Consider the following 16826-nt stretch of genomic DNA (forward strand, 5'->3'; position numbering starts at 1 on the left):
TAAGTCTCAGCTGTTGTTGTTCCATGTGCTGAAATAACAATAACAAAAAATATACTTTCTTAAAGAAAAGAACGAATCTCTGTAGGGCAGCAGTGCGCTCTTCACTTCCTCCGCATTATTTCATCTGTGGAAACATAGAAAGTGGTCACCTTGGGATCCAGCAGCCGTGGCTCCTGTGGGTGCTTGGCCTGTCATTATTCACATCTCATTTTCACACACCAAGGAATCCATAGTGGATGAGCAAGAGAGTAACAAAGAAGAAAACATCCATCTGACAAGATTTCTCCGTGTTCTGGCCAACTTTCTCATCATTTGCTGTTTGTGTGGAAGTGGGTACCTCATTTACTTTGTTGTGAAGCGATCCCAGGAGTTCTCCAAAATGCAGAACGTCAGCTGGTATGAAAGGAATGAGGTAAGCACAGCATCCTCTGCTGAAGTGAATATTTCGGGCAAATACTGCCATCACACTGGTCCCTGCATCATTTAGCTGAATTATTGAAAGTCTGGATTAGAAGTCTGGTTTTTTTTTTTTTTTAAGATTTATTTATTTATTCATACAAGCACTGGGTACAGTCAGAAGCACGGGAGGGTGAGAGAATTCACCAGAGCCAGAGCGGGGAGCAGAGCAGGCAGAAGGACCGAAGCACACTGCTGAGGGGAGCAGTGGGCGGCAGGAGAGGTCTGCGCGCCATGTGGGACCTTCCTCCGGTGGCCGGGGAGCAGCCAGGGATCGAACCGGCACTGCAGAGGCTGCGGGCAGCTTCACAACCTAGTGCTCAACCGCTGCGCCACCAGGGAGGCCAGAAGTCTGGTTTTAGAAAGTCAAGTTCCATCCCTTTCCAGTTAAGTGGCATGAGCATCTTGAGCAAAGAGTCACCTGTTAATGGGCTTTCATAGCTTGATAAAGTTGGGCCTAATTAGCATATAAGTCAACTGAATAACCAGTTATCCTAACATCCCTTATTAACATGGTGATTTTTTTCCTTATAGTTGTACAGTGCCATACATTGTAAATCCAGGGTCCGTTAATGCATGGATGTGATTCTGGACTCTCTTCTGTTCCATTGGTCTATTTGTCTACTCCTGCACTAACAACACACTGATGTATACTATGTCATCATAGTATGTCTTGATAGCTGTTATTTCTCTCATTGTGATGCACAATAAAACTCATTAAGGTTTTATTGTAATTGTATTGGATCCATAAATCTCTTCTGGGAAGTTGACATCTGTGGTTGTTTACAAAAATGGCTACAAATTCTTCCCATCCTTGTATGCACATTTCTTTGCATATAGGAGGTAGAATCTGCTTCCCATCCCTTGAATCCAGCTGGGTTTGAACATATGACTTGCTTTAGCCAGTGGGATAACTGTGCTACAAGGAAACTTGAAAGTTGCTTGTATATAGGAATTTGTTCTTGGGAACCCTGAGACCTCCACCATGAGAACAATCCCAGTCTAGCCTGCTGAATGATGAGAGACTCATGGCCCAGTTAGCTCATCATTTCTAGGTGACAGCCAATAAGCTTGTGAATGAAGCCATCAACCATCTGCTGACCATAGATAAATGAATGAATTCAGGTAAGACTACAAAAGAACCACCAAGATAATCCCAGATAAAAATACTGAACCATAGGGCCTTCCTGGTGGTGTGCTATCAAGCTATTGCCAGCCACTACAACATTAGTTTGATCCCTGGCCAGGAAGCTAACCCATATGGCACAGCAGACCTCTCCTGTCTAGCCTGCTACTCCCCTCAGCAGTGTATTTCAGTACATCTGCCTGTTCTGCTCCCCACTCTGTCTCTGATGAATCCTCCCACCCCCCACACCTCTGGCCTATATCACAGTTCTTGTATGCATAAATAAATGAATCTTTAAAAAATATATATTGAACCACAGAATCATGAGCCAAATCATAAGAAAGAATCTGTCTCCTCCCACAAAGCAAGAAATGATAGAAAAAGAAATATGGAACTGGTAGGACCAATATAAAACACAAAAGGAGTTAGATTTAAATCTAAATATATCACTGATTATAATAAATATAAATAGATTAAAACTATAGTTTTAAGGCAATAATAATAATGAATTTTTTTGATGCATGCAATTTGCAATGAATTCACCTATAACAACAGGTCAGTAAATTATAAGCAGGATACAAAAGATGCCCAAGATGGATTCTGCCCTTAGGCAAATTGCAGTTTCCTTGGAAGCAGACTTGCCAAGAATAAAACAAAGCACAAACAACAATTGGCAGGAATAACATGCTCAGATGAAATGCTTTGGGTTATAGATGTGTTGCAGGTGCAACTGTCACGTGAGTTAGAGAGGCAAGGATTTTGTGGCAAAGGCAGGAATTAGTCTGCGTATTAGACAATCATGTAAAGAAGGGCAGTGGTAGAGTTTGGTGTAGTGATGGTGGAAGAACTATGTGAGCAGGTATGGAGGTATGAAGGTAATGAGAAGCCAGACTGATGGGCAGAGTGAGAGGCTGTGGGAGTCAGGACCAGCCCAGAAGTGTTGACTGTCTTGCAATTTGGTCAGTAGTTCAAGAATTTACTCTCCACTGGGTGGGTCATTTTAGTTGCAGAGAGAATGTCTACTGAGGTCAGGTTTAGTTAGGATTCTCCCAAAATTGGAGACAGAATTAAATGCTTACAGCCAGTCTCTGGACTAGTGAATTGATGTCCATTATCTCTTTTGACTCTCACAACACTGTTTTACATGTGAAGAAACAAGAAGCTTAGAGAAGTTGTAAGTTACAAAGCCTTCGAGTGATGGAGCTGAAACTCCAACTCAGAGAGCCCATTCCAGATGCCACACTCGTCACTGTGTCCCTCTCCTGTTTCTTCCCATCTGTGATCTGAGTTGCCCATGCTCCAGGCTCCTGAGATAGGAATTATCATGGGGACTCTTACCTAGCTCCCAAATACACAGAACAAGAAGCTCTGCCCCAGGTGTTAACTCACTCACTTCTCAAAGAAAGTTTGCGGTTTCTTATCCACACTAATAGTATCACTACCATGACAGCAACCAGGTGCAGAGCAGTTACAATGGCTGGGACATGCTGCCTGTTCAGGGTGTGTTAGTGTCTTACCCAGGGTCACACAGCAAGTGGCAGAGGAGGGGACAACAAGGGGCTGTGTGGACCTAGGGATGCAGACGTGGGGCCAAGCAAGTGATAGTGATCACACAAGTAACCTGGGCTTTCCTGATTTCTCAGGTAGAAATTGTGATGTCCCTGCTTGGAATGTTTTGTCCCCCTTTGTTTGAAACCATTGCTGCCCTGGAGAATTATCACCCACGCATTGGACTCAAGTGGCAGCTGGGACGCATCTTTGCACTCTTTCTGGGAAACCTCTACACATTTCTCTTGGCCCTGATGGATGATGTCCACCTCAAGGTAAAGACCACAAGGCCACCCCAGCCCCTGGTGTTCCCCATATATCGTTTTCTAAATATAGCAATTTCCTTAGGCGTAATTCTTCTTAATTAAATACATTTTAGAAAGTTCAGAAAGATAAAATGAAGGAAAAAAATCCCTAGAATCCTATACCCCAGAGACAGCCATTGTTAACATTTTGCTGCAATTCTTGATTATCTTTTTTTTAAGTTGTCTTTTCTCACATCATGTACATGTTACTGGGTATCCATATTTTATCTGCATCCTTTCCTGTCTGGTTTCATAGCTGCCATAAATATGTACCAGCTGAGGAAGTGTCCACTGAGACAATGCATCGTGGTTGACTTAATATTTTGCCACCATTTAAGGTGGTTGTGGAGCTCCCACAATGTGTGGCCCTGGGGTGTAGCAGAGAGCAAGACACAGTCCTGTTCCCAGGGTATATGCACTGTGGGCAGGGAGAGCACTCGTGCTACAATGGGGGCAGCATGGAGGTGCATAGGGGGCTCCAGAGCCCCCTGCAAAATCTTAGCAGACCCTGGAGAAAGCGAGGGAACCGCTGCTGCAAGAAGGGAGCTGGGTGGCTGACCACTACAGCGCAGGGAAAGAAGTGGAAATGAAACCAGGAAGAACCTCAGCAGGATGCCCCTCTTCCCCGGCCCCAGCCCCCCCCCCCCACCCAAGTGAGCTGCATGAACTGTTTCCTGAGGTTAACAGGAGGCCATCAGAAGGTTCTAAGCATGGCGGTGACTGGAGCTGGCTCTTGCCTACCTCCCCACCTCCCCCTCTGGCTTCCCTCTGACTCCAGTCACTGTTCCAGCCTCCTGGGCCTCACATTTTCCCCAAGGGGCAAAATGCTCCCTTGCCTCCCTCTCACCCTTCTCCTCAGGTTTAACCAGTTGACTCAACCTCCCTGAGGCCTTGGCTTCTATGGCGCTGCCTCCAGGAATGCTTTGTGGCCCCCATCGTCTGAGGCGGCTGTTCTCAGGTTCCCGGAGAAAACTCCCTACAGCTCTGATCATTCTGGTCTGTAATTCTGTCTGTTCATTTTTGTCACTTGCTAGACTATGAACTTTCTGAGGGAAGCCCCGTCTCTTTTTCAGTATGACCCTCACTTTATATGCCCAGAATAGATCCTGAATAAATATTCTCAAGAGAAGAATGCTCCCCCCCCCCCCCCCCCCGCATAGGATAAAGAGTGAGGAAGACATTTCTGGACAGACTGTGTTGCAGGGCAGGGCAGAGGCTAGGGGGTAAGGATGTGGCTTATGCTGACTAACTGTTTCTGTGCAAATAGCTGAACTGTCCCGGCTCCTTCCAATCCCACATGCCCGTCTTCCATTCTAGCTGTCAAACGAAGAGACCATAAGAAACATCACTCACTGGACTCTGTTTAACTATTACAACTCCTCGGGTTGGAACGAGAGTGTCCCCCGGCCACCCCTGCACCCGGCAGATGTGCCCCGGGGTTCTTGCTGGGAGACAGCCGTGGGCATTGTGAGTAGTTTCCGTCTCCTGCAAAGGTGATCCCTGTTCTCAGCTCTTTATCATTCCTTCCTAGATGTTTTCATTTTTAAACCACCAAAATATCATGCTAAAATTTCTTTTAAAACTTCCACCTTTTATTTTTTTCAGTGTCCCACATATTTCTCTCTATGCCCTGTATATCAACCTAATACCACCAGGTGTAGAGTTTTACTGCAGATGTCACTGGAAATCATGAGTGAACATTCCAGAAAATGGGATGCAGAATTTTGTAGATATATGCATGTAGGAGGCAGGAATGACACAGTGCAGGTTTTCTGATCCCATGCAGACGGGGTAAAGGAGGAATCAGAGTCCTCAGTGGTTTTTTGCAGGTTTTTATTGGATTACCAGGTACACAGCAGGCAGGGGTGCTGGGGGGCCGGGAGGCTGGCCGTCCTCCCAGCCCCCAGCAAATCCTCCCTCTCTCTGGGCTTTCTGGCGTTCTCTGCTTCTGCTTCTTTGCTTCTCTCTTGGCTTCTCTTCGGCTTCTGCTGGCGTCCCCGTGACGCCGCCCTTAAAAGCCCAGTCTTAGCCCAGGTGAATCCCACCTACCTATGCCCACACCCTACTCCAGGTGCCCGCCTGCATGTATTCAGGACCTCAAGGATCCATCATCTATCCTGATGGTGGGAGGGCAGAAAAACCTGACATTTTCTTTACCCTACAATGCATCTGTGTATTTTTTAATAAAGATAATGATTGGTTTTCATTAGAATCTCAAAAAGAAAACTACCACCTCCCCTTACCCACTCTCACCACCATTTCTGCAGCTTCTACAGTGTGGCTCGGTGCCCAGGGCCCTTTGCTGCCCTAGACAGACACGGGCAATATTCACGGACAGCACAAGGGTCAGCTTCCCTCTTTTGCCCCACTGCATCTCTTTGCATAGGGTTTAGATTCACCTGCAGCTCCGCTGATGTGCTGTGCTTATTAGCTCTCCCTGGGTTCCCTGAAGAATCCACTCAGCTGGAACGTTAGACAATGGTGTTTTTAGTTGAGGAAGATGAGTACCACAGAGGAAGGGCCCCACTTCCTTCATGAAGGGCTCAGACTGCCCCAAACCTGCTTCTTCCATGCTCTCCAAATCTTCCTTGATTTGACGTGCGGGGCAACTGGGCTTTCCCAGCTCCTGGGGAACTCGTCACAGTGAGTAACAGAGTCTTTAAGTCACTAAATGCCCCCCCTTTAGCAGGTGGAAGAGAGTCTGTGAGCTCTAGGATTCTCTTGGTGTATTCTGCTATGGGCTTTCTCATTGCCCACTAGAATCCTTGGCAGACATTTCTCTTGCCCTCCTCCCTGAGTGCCCATCACTGTTCCTATCACTGGTGAAAGCTTGTTTCTTTCTGGGCTTGAAAATAATGAGGGGTTTGAGGTGTTATGTCCTGCTCACTCATCACCCCCTTGAGCTCCACCCGCAGTCCCAGAGAATCACTTTGCAGAGTGGAGAGCTGTCGGTTTGTCCACTGCTTAGGAGCATTGACATGAATTCTTATTGAGGAATAACTATGAAAACTCACCAGCTGTTCATCCAGCAAACATTTATTAATCATCTTGGAGGACAGAAAAATGAACAACGCAATCTCTCTGAACTTTGGAAGCTCCAAGTCTATGAGGTGTCTTAAAGATTGTGATGTCTGACAGGTCTTCTCACATTTTCAAGAAAAATAAAGAAATGAGGTATACTCTAAAAAGCAAAGAAAGCTTTCCTTTGGGCTCTTGTGCTGTGTACCTCAATGGAAATGCTGCTTTATTTTCTCTATATACCAAGGAAAAAGTTCAAGTAGCAGAAGATAACTGCTGTCCCCAGTGATGATGGTCATAGCTAGGAAGCTGGCACTTTGAGAAGTTGCAGGAAGGAAAGGTGAGCCCAGATCCGGGATCTGAGCAATAGACCCGATAACCCAGCACTGGGCATTCCGATGTGCTGGACAATTTGCATACATGAGCATTAAGCTTCCCAATTACCCTGCAGAGTTAACATCATTATCAGTTTCGACAAGTTCAGAGATGATTCCAAAGCCCTACAATTAGTGATGTGTAGAGTTGAGATCTAATGAAGCATTTTCCAAAGCCCAGGGCTCTTTCTCTGCACAACCATCCTGCCACCAAGAATCAGGGGGTCACAGAGAAGAATTGTAGTGGGGAGGGATATTTGCGTGACTGCAGGCAGTCGGGAGATGTGGACAGAGTCAGAGCCTGACCCCTCTCTTTTCCTGTGTTCCTCCTGGCAGGAATTCATGAGGCTGACTGTGTCTGACATGCTGGTTACGTATATCACCATCCTGCTGGGGGACTTCCTGCGGGCATGTTTTGTCCGGTTCATGAACTACTGCTGGTGCTGGGACCTGGAGGCTGGATTTGTAGGTCACCGCTTGGTGGGCATTGCACGGAAAGGCATTTCAACCATCCTTTTTGATATAGTCAGATGCCTTCCTGTGCATTTCTTTATTTTTTAAAAGATTTATTTATTTATGCATACAAGAGCTGGGGTACAGGCCAGAAGTGGGGGGTGGGGTGTTAGTGAGAGGATTCACCAGAGACAAAGTGGGGAACAGAATGGGCAGATTGACTGAAACACACTGCTGAGGGGAGCAGCAGGCGAGTCAGAAGTCTGCTGCACCATGTGGGTTGCTCCCCAGCTGGCCAAGAATCAAACTCATGCTGCAGTGGATGCGGATGGCTTCATAGGTTGCATCTTAAACCCTGTGCCACCAGGGAGGCCCCTGTGCATTTCTTTAGATGCTTAATGCCCGTCTCTGCCCTGTGAAGTAGTAACCCATCAGTGTTTCCTTTAACTGTCCTATTTGCCTTCTAGAGAAAATTCTGCCTTTTTCCAATGTAACTAACAAGGCAACCTTCTTTTCTGGTAAATGGAAGTGTTTGGTCTTGGGAATCGTGGACCACACAATTCAGTGTGTAGATGGTGGGTAGAACAATGCCACAGCAACATCAGCTCTCATTAGGGAAAGCAAAGACTACGAGTCTTTGAGGTCCATGCTGTGCAAGCCACAGGAGCCACGTAAAAATGGACAAAGAAACATGGTAGTTCTTAATTTTTTAGACATTAATGAATCCTGGGTGGGGGAGAGCAGATGTGGATGTGAAAGTTTCAGTAAGTGCTGGAGCACACCAGCAGCACAAAACCACAGTCCTGTCTTCTGGATTCTGCTTTGAGAAACTTCTTCACTCCTATTTCCTCCACCTAGGATACGCCTCTTCCTCACCTCCCTGCTAAAATGCTTGTCCTGAATGGTGTCATTTCCTCTCCATGGTGACCTTCTATCACTTGGCAGAAACGTTGGCCTCATCTGTCCCATGTGTATTTCTACCATACATGATGCAACCACCCAATATTCATTGGTGTTTGGGGAGGGTCTCCCCCTTTACTATAAGTCTTGTTCCCCTGTGTGGTCCTTACCCTGGCCAGCTGCAGGCGATGTGGCCCAGGCAGAACCCCAGTACATATTGCTGTCCTTTTATTTTTCTTTTAGTCACTACACAGTTTTACACAAGCCTCCTCAACTCATCTTAGCAGCAAGGGAAACTTCAGCCTTGAAAGGTTGAAACCACACTTTTTTTTTTTAATTTAAAAAAGTTGCAAATTTAAGAACTTCAAACCTTTTTATTAAAAGCTGAAAACATGCTAAAGAAACAGAATCTAAATCTAAAGCTCCTCTCTGGCCCCTGGAGCAGGCTTCTTAGAACAGGGTGGGCCTGGCTTGGTCAGTGAGAGGAGGGCTCTGCTGTCACACCACCTAACACATGTCTCCTCCTCCCTCCCTCTCGCTCTTTCTCCTCCCCCTACCTCCCCCCACCCCGCCCGCCCATCCCCAGCCCTCATACGCAGAGTTTGATATTAGTGGAAATGTCCTTGGCTTGATCTTCAACCAAGGAATGATCTGGTGAGTTATCTATTTTGTCTGGAATCCCAGGCTTTGCCTGTCAAGTGTCTGGGGGAAAGCTGGACAATCATCTGACCTCTCTGAGCTCCTTCTATCCCATGAAAAATAGAAGGCAGGGCGAGATAAGAGGTGGGGCAGAGCCTGCCATGAACTCAGAGGAAGAGAGGACCAAAAGGAGGGAGGAAGAAAGAAGAGCGGGAAACAATGGAGGAGAAAGAAAGGGCCAGGGAAGGAAGGGGGGCCGGAAAGGAAAGAGAAAGAAGGAGGCGTGGAGGATGCTAAGTGAAAGAAGACAGGAGTTAGAGGAGGCTGCATCGCCGCAGGCAAAGGCTTTCAAGATGCCGAGCAGGACGCCATGGAAGCCATTGTCCGATTCTCTTAATTCAAGGACTTCAAATACTTTTCTGAGCAGCATTACTGTCTTCTGGAGAACACTGAGAAACAGGCAGGAGGCCACGTAATTTGCTTAGAAGCCTGATGGTGAGGCAGTGGTAAAAGCCTGGCCAGAATCTAAGGCACTATTGCTCAGAGAGGATGATTATGGCTGGGTGATAAACATCCGGGTTCGCTGGAGGCCCCTTTCCTTGGGGTCCGCATAGAAGGCAGCTGGACCTCAAGCCCCTAACCCATCAGCCCCCTTTCCTTCTGTCATACTGTCTCTGGCTTCTCCTGCCTTGGGCCAGCCACACATGTGGTTTCTGTCCTCCCAGGATGGGCTCGTTCTACGCCCCAGGACTCGTGGGCATCAACGTGCTGCGCCTGCTGACCTCCATGTACTTCCAGTGCTGGGCAGTGATGAGCAGCAACGTCCCCCATGAGCGTGTGTTCAAAGCCTCCCGCTCCAACAACTTCTACATGGGCCTCCTGCTGCTGGTCCTCTTCCTCAGCCTGCTGCCGGTGGCCTACACTATCATGTCCCTCCCACCCTCCTTTGACTGCGGGCCATTCAGGTGCACAGTCTTGGTCTTGTGGAGAAGGTTTTTTTGTGGGGCTGTCTGCTCAGAGAGCACAGGTTTGGGATGTTTGGGATTGGGGTCTGATGTCATTTGATCTACAAAAGGCTGTAGAGCTTTGGGCAAATCATTAGCACTGTTCAGTGGAGTTTCCTGTGAGGACAGAAATGTCCTGTGCTGTGCTATCCAATATGGTAGCCACCAGCCATGTGGTTGTTAAGCATCCAATATGGTAGCTACCAGATCAAGAGTCTGTTGAGTACGTGAAATAAGAACTGTGAAACTGGTCCTCCCTGGTGGTGCAGGCGGTTGAGCGCAGCACTGTGAAGCTGTTCAGAGCCTCTGTAGTGTGGGTTCGATCCCAGCCAGCCGGCAAGAATCCCACATGGTGCAGCAGGCCTCTCCTGTCTCACCTGCTGCTCCCCTCAGCAGTGTGTTTCGTCAGTCTGCCTGTTCTGTTCCCCATTCTGTCTCTGGTGAATCTTCTCACCCTTCTGTGCATCTGGCCTGTACCCCAGCTCTTGTATAAATAAAATAAATCTAAAAAAGAAAGAGAAAAAGAATTGTGAAAGCAAATATTGTAAAAAGAAAGCAAATATTGTAAAAAAAAATTTAAAAAGAATTATGAAATTGCATTTCTAATTTTATTTATTTTAATTAATTTTAATTTTAATAACCACAAGTGGTTAATGGCTACCATATTGGACAGCACACCTTTTACATATGAATAGTCTACAGCCCTGTGTAGGTGAGTAATGGGGGGGAGGTAATCTGAAGATGAAATGACCGTAGGTGATTATCCAGTGCCATTTGGATATAAAACAGCTACTGAGACTCTTGACTACAGCCCCATACTCTACAGGGCATTTGCCAGCACTGGGGTTCAGGGTATAAGCAGAACAGTTCAGGAGACTGGACATTGCAGAGAGATAAGTAGTTATGTCAGGGGGTACACTAAGGAACTCTGCATCTACTACTCTTTCCAAATGCAAGACCCTCTGAAAACAAAGCCCTCCACTTACTCTGTAAAAAGAGGTTCTGTGATTAAGGCAGTTTGGAACCTGCTGCCCCTCGTATCTGCCCTTCTCACTTTAAAATGCTTGATGCACACTCCTTTATGAACGGCTTGGAAGAACTGTGTAATAAGAGGTCATAAGTGAGCACGTATTCCCTGCCTTAGTGACCACACACCTTCTCAGTGTGTAACATCCATCCAGACCAGGGATTGGGTGAGGCGATTAAGCACTTGCCCGACCCTGAGAGCAAGCACTTCCTTCAACAGTGCACTCCGGGGAAAGCACTCACCTTGCTCCAGGGTAGCCCTGCCGACCAGTGCAGTCGGTCCACTCTGGGAAATGTGCATCTGGTACTTCACCATTTACAGGAGACTTAGGAAGTGAAAGCCCTGAGGTTTAATCAGGGCAAATGCCTTGGGAGCTAGGGGAGACGCTAGCAAGAATGCACAGGGCAGAGTGTTACCTGGTGAACAGGGTTCTGACAGAGGGAAAAGAGTGGAGGCTAGATTCAGCATGGAAGATGCAGGACCCCAGGCTGAAGGGAAAACCACATGGTAGAAGTGGTGGAAGCCCCTTTGGGCTTCTTCCTTAGTGAGGATTGAGGCTAGGCTCTCGTGCCAATGCCTGTGCCCCTCTGTTCTGGCTGCTCACCTGTCCTCAGGCAGGTCAATGAGTCACCCAGGCCCGGCCTGGCCCACCCTTGCTCCATCCACCCCTGAGAGGCCCTGGCAGCCGACCCCCAGATGGCAGGGGAGGTGGTCTTGACTCAACATTTACCTTCCCGTGAGGTCTTCCCTGGAAACCCTAACTAAAACGTCGCACACTCAGACACACACATGTACACGCAGTATTATTGTTTCTGCTTGTTCTACCTGTCACCACCCAGCACACCATTCCTTTGGCTTACTTATCTTGTTTGTTGTCTGTCTCCTCCACCAAGACACAAGCTTGCTGATACGGTTTTTGCTTCCTTTTTTCCTGCTTTATACCCAGAGTCTAGAAGAGAACACCTGGTTTACGGTGGGTGCTCAGATCAGATCTTTCATCTCACAGAAACTGACATGTACAGGGAGGGAACTCAGGGTTTGGCCCAGATCAGGTGCCTGCAGGGGCCAGGCAGGCAGCACAATTGAGGGGGACAGCACAGCACAGCAGACAGCATCCCCTCCCAGGACTGCGGTTTTGCTTTCCACAGTTTTAGTTCCCCGTGGTCAGCCACGGTTTCAAAATATTACATATAATTGGTCACATTCCCATAAAATATTACATATAATTGGTCACATTCCCATAAAATATTACATATAATTGGTCACATTCCCATAACTTTTATCACAGTATATTGTAGATTGCAAGCAAGATAATTGTTCATCTCTTATTGTGCCTAATTGTTAAATTAAACTTTATCATAGATATGTATGCATAGGAAAATCATAGTGTATGTGGGGCTCAATACTATCCCCAGCTTCAGGCATCCACGGGGGGTCTCGGAACATATGTCTGGGGGTGGTGGGGGGGAGGGTTGGACCATACAGTTAAAAGTTGGGGTCGGTAAATTATGCCCATGGACCAAATCCAGACCACCACCTTTTTTTGTAATTAAAGTTTTATTGGAAGACGGTCATGCCCATTTACTTACATATAATCTATGGCTGCTTTCTAGCCACAGTAGCAGAATTGCGTAGTACCCAACAGAGACCATCTGGCCCACAAAGTCTAAAATATTTATTATCTGTCCCTTTTCAGATAAAATTGGCCAGCCCCCTGATTTAGAGCACTGACTCTAGAGACAGCTGTCGTTTGCCAGCTGGGTCACCCTGGGCAAATTACTTCATTTCCTGTGTACAGTGTAGGTTGTTGCCTACATGGGATGGAAATAGCATAGAGCCCCAAGATGGATCGTACCAGAGTCTCGTCTGTATCTGATTTAGATGGTGAGATTTGGGACTTTCAGTTGATGCTGCAGTGGGTTGAGAATCTCGGGAGTGGGGATGAAGGTATTTTACAGGTGAGATGAATGTGAATCCTTGGGAACCGGAGAGCAGGCTGTGGTATGCTGAATAATGGCTCCCCAGGCTACCCGGATCCTGACTCCTGGAACCTATGGATGTTAATTACATAGCAGAAAGGTCTCCACCAATGTGATTCAGTTCAGATCTTGAGATGGGGAGATTATCCTGTGATTAGGGCTCTAAATCCCAAGTGAATTTGTAAGAGGGAGCCAGAGGGAGATCTGACTATAAAAGAACAGAAAGTGATGTAACCATGGAAGCGGGGAGAGATTTGAAGATTCTATGCTGCTGGTTTTGAGGAGGGAGGGAGGAGCTGTGAGCCCAACAATACAAGGAAAGTAGTTCTAAAAATTCAAGAAAATGCAGGGGAAGAGATTCTCTGCTAGATTCTCTCCCTCTGAAGGGAGCGCGGCCCTGCTAACATCTTGGGTTCAACCCAGTGAAACCATTTCAGACTTTTTGCCTCCAATGAGGTGAAAGTAAATTTGTACAGTTTTAAGCCACCAATGTGGTCATTTGTTACAGCAGGCACTGGAAACTGAAACGTCATCTAATACTTCAGTCACAAAATGCTCCACACACCGCTGTGACTTAAAAGCATAACAAAGTTCACCTTTCTTTACTTGTTTTTACGTGATGGGACCACACAGATCATTTTTAAAATAAATTAAATGCCACAATACATTATATGCATGGCAGCTGGAATGCTGTTGTGCTGTGACTGTCATTGCCACATGCCGCATGGCTGCACTGAGCTTGCCATGACCACAGTGGTCTCTGACACAACTGCTCATCTCTGCCTGAAAGTATGGAATCAACCATGGACAGTGCAGAAGTAAATGAGCGTGGTCATGTTCCTGTAAAGCTTCATGGACACGAGTTGGAATTTCATACTTCAATGTGTATGTGCCACAAAGTATTGCTTTTCTTTTGATATTTTCCACCCATTTAAAAATGTAAAAGTCGGACTTCCCCGGTGGCACAGCGGATTGAGTAGCTCTGTGAAGCTATCCGCAGCCTCTGCAGCGCAGGTTCGGTTCCTGGAGGGACAGGGAGATACCCGCATGGTGCAGCAGATCTCTCCTGTCTCGCCTGCTGCTCCACTCAGCAGTGTTTTCGGTCTGTCTGCCTGTTCTGCTCCCTGCTCTGTCTCTGGTGAATTCTCTAACCCTCCTGTACCTCTGGCCTATACCCCAGTTTTTGTATAAATAAATAATTTTAAAAAAAAAAGATAAATTAAAAAAATAAAAAATAAAATGTAAAAGTCATTCTTAGCTCACAAACCATGTGAAAACAAGTAGCAAGTCAAATCTGGCCTCGGGCCATGCAGCTCCCAGCTGCAACATTTTGGGAAGCGCTTATCATTTGATAGCCCCCATGCAATGTTTTACATGAACTCACGTCTGTGTCTCAAAACATCTTCTAAAGCAAATGTTAGTATTATTCCTATAATACTATATTGCTCTATATTATTATTATACTATATTTTACAGGTGTGGGGAATCGGGCAGAGAAATTTTTAGTATCTGGCACAGAGGTATCAAAACTCTGCAGCCCAATTGAACTTTCCATATGACTTTAAAAAACTCTGTATTTGCCCTTCAAGTACAGTAACTACTCATCCCATGACTAGTGAGCACTTGAAATATGTGGCAAAGAAATTGAATTTTTAATTTTATTTAATTTTTATTTTATTTCTTTTTTTTAAAGATTTATTTATTTTTATACAAGAGCTGGGGTACAGGCCAGAGGCGTGGGAGGGTGAGAGGATTCACCAGAGACAGAGTGGGGAACAGAACAGGCAGATGACAGAAATACACTGCTGAGGGGAGCAGCAGGCGCGACAGGAGAGGACTGCCTCACCATGTGGGATTCTCGCCGGCCGGCCGGCCGGGATCAAACCCGCACTGCAGAGGCTGCAGACAGCTTCACAGCACAGAGCTCAACCTGCTGTGCCACCGGGGAGGCCCATAATTTTTATTTTATTTCTAACGCTACATTGTGCAATGCAGTGCTGGTAGGGAGAGGGATGGGATGAATACAGGTAGAAAAAGAACAGGTAAATTGTTCATGGTGTCCCACAGCTAATAAATGGAGAAGCAAGTGTTTGAAGCAGGAATTTCAAACCCCAGAGGCCACGTCTGGGCACCAAAACTGTTAAGCAAAAGGTAGCAACAGCCAGTAGTTTGTGGGCTTCTGTGGAAGTCAGCCTGTATGATGGTATCCAAAGAAAATCAAAGTCACTCTTGTGAACTGTCCGGGAGCCTGTCGTAGGCCATCCAGTTTCCTGGAATTAGAATCTGAAGACTAAGTGGAGTATTTTGAGGGGCACCCTGAGGTTGTCCATCCCATCAACTCTTTCTCTGGCGGGGACAAGCCCCATGTTGTTCTTATAGCCACACCCAACAGTTTCCTTCCAAGACCCTATAGGAGAAAGCCCAGTTCCCTCTTGCTAAGGAAGATGCCAGGCACAAGAGACCAGTGTAGTGAAGGCCATGAAACTGGCCAGCCAGGCTGCTGACCCACCTATCAGGCCTGGCCAAAGTGGCAGCCCCTCGCGGGGCAGATTTTACTGGCACTCGATTTGGAACAGAGCTTGGGGCTTCCAGGAAAGCAGTGTCAGGTGACAGCTTTAGAGCATTGTGTGTGCCACATGAGCTTCAGTCTGTGGTAACCTGTCCCCTCCTCTTTCCAGTGGGAAAAACAGAATGTATGACGTCATCTATGAGACCATTGAAAATGATTTCCCGACCTTCCTGGGCAAGATCTTTGCTTTCCTCGCCAACCCAGGCCTGATCATTCCAGCCATCCTGCTGATGTTGTGAGTTAGCTGGGGACGGCACTAGCTTCTCTTGGCACTTGGAGACTATGGAGCTTTGGCTTCCAGTGTGGTCTCCAAGGAGTGCTGACAGATCGGGTGACCTTGGGGAAATCACTTAACCTATCTGAAGTCCAGGATACCGATCTGTAAGGCAGGTGCCCAGGAAGCAGCAGCTGCTTCTGTAGCCTGGAGGCCCTGCCACGCCCCCTCCCTCTGATTTCCCATAGAGGCTGGTTCTGTTAGACAAGCTTTGCTAAGCACTCAGAGCTAGAAATGAGTCCATCATTTCCAAGTCCAGTATAATACAGAGAGAACAGGGATATCCAGGGCCTTCTCCCATGAAGTAGGGACCCCTTCCCACCCCACCTGCCCACAGGCAAACCCTCGATGCCTCTCCAAGCAGCCTCCCTTGATGCCTGGGGAAACCCTTCAGCCCTTGTCATTTTCCGAAGTCCTGGTCCATAGGGTCCCCTTTTCTCTTGCAGCCTGGCCATCTACTACCTGAACTCAGTTTCCAAAAGCCTCTCCCGAGCTAATGCACAGCTGAGAAAGAAAATCCAAGCGGTGAGTCAGTTTGTCAAGAGTTTCACTCTAGAGGGTAAAAGGATGTCCTGGTTTTTTTGTTAGCTAATCTGCTCTGTGAACACCATTGTACTCTTTAATGGCTTTGTCTTCTAAACCAAATCCAAAAAGACCTGTATTACAGGAAGCAGCCTTGCATTTATATTCTCAGGGTATTTGCAGGTACCTAACAATAATGGCTTAAATGTTGAGGGATTTGCCAAAGAACAGGAGACATTCAAAGGATTCTCCCATGTTCAGACATAATAAAGCCAGCACCCACAATAAGCCCTATAGATTAAAACTAATACTAAAATACTAAAAGAAAATAGTGTTGTCAAAACAACATATTGCTAGTGCTCCATGGCCGAAGAAGTTTTCTAAGTCCCCCTCGCACACAGCAGCCTCTCTCAACATCAGCTGGTCCCCTGATTTCTGACTGCTCTCTCCCACCCCCACCTCACTTGAGATACGGGGCAGACCCTATCCCTCTCCAAGCCCTGTCTTTCTTGCATCCTCACCCCTTCTTCGGGAACTAATCTCATCTGCCTCACTGACAGATCCCACTGGCATGTCCTCTGTTACTCTCCCTGAGCTCCTCCCCAGATCACAAAAAGCATTAGAACAGAGGA

The 16826-nt window shown here is 46.8% G+C and overlaps 1 protein-coding gene across 1 annotated transcript in view; it reads left to right on the top strand.

Moving 5' to 3' along the window:
- TMC2 (transmembrane channel like 2) overlaps positions 1-16826 on the top strand; it is a 40473-nt gene that overhangs the window by 22812 nt on the left and 835 nt on the right. The window contains exons 11-18 of the mRNA XM_037521307.1: positions 224-412; positions 3226-3405; positions 4753-4902; positions 7164-7292; positions 8767-8834; positions 9545-9784; positions 15508-15633; positions 16119-16197. Of these exons, the coding sequence (XP_037377204.1) occupies positions 224-412; positions 3226-3405; positions 4753-4902; positions 7164-7292; positions 8767-8834; positions 9545-9784; positions 15508-15633; positions 16119-16197 (1161 nt within the window). The remainder of the gene's footprint in view (positions 1-223; positions 413-3225; positions 3406-4752; positions 4903-7163; positions 7293-8766; positions 8835-9544; positions 9785-15507; positions 15634-16118; positions 16198-16826) is intronic.

This window comes from Talpa occidentalis, unplaced genomic scaffold (genome assembly GCF_014898055.3).
Source record: "Talpa occidentalis isolate TD23 unplaced genomic scaffold, MPIMG_talOcc4v2.1 talOcc4.10, whole genome shotgun sequence".
In the NCBI taxonomy this organism is placed as follows: domain Eukaryota; kingdom Metazoa; phylum Chordata; class Mammalia; order Eulipotyphla; family Talpidae; genus Talpa; species Talpa occidentalis.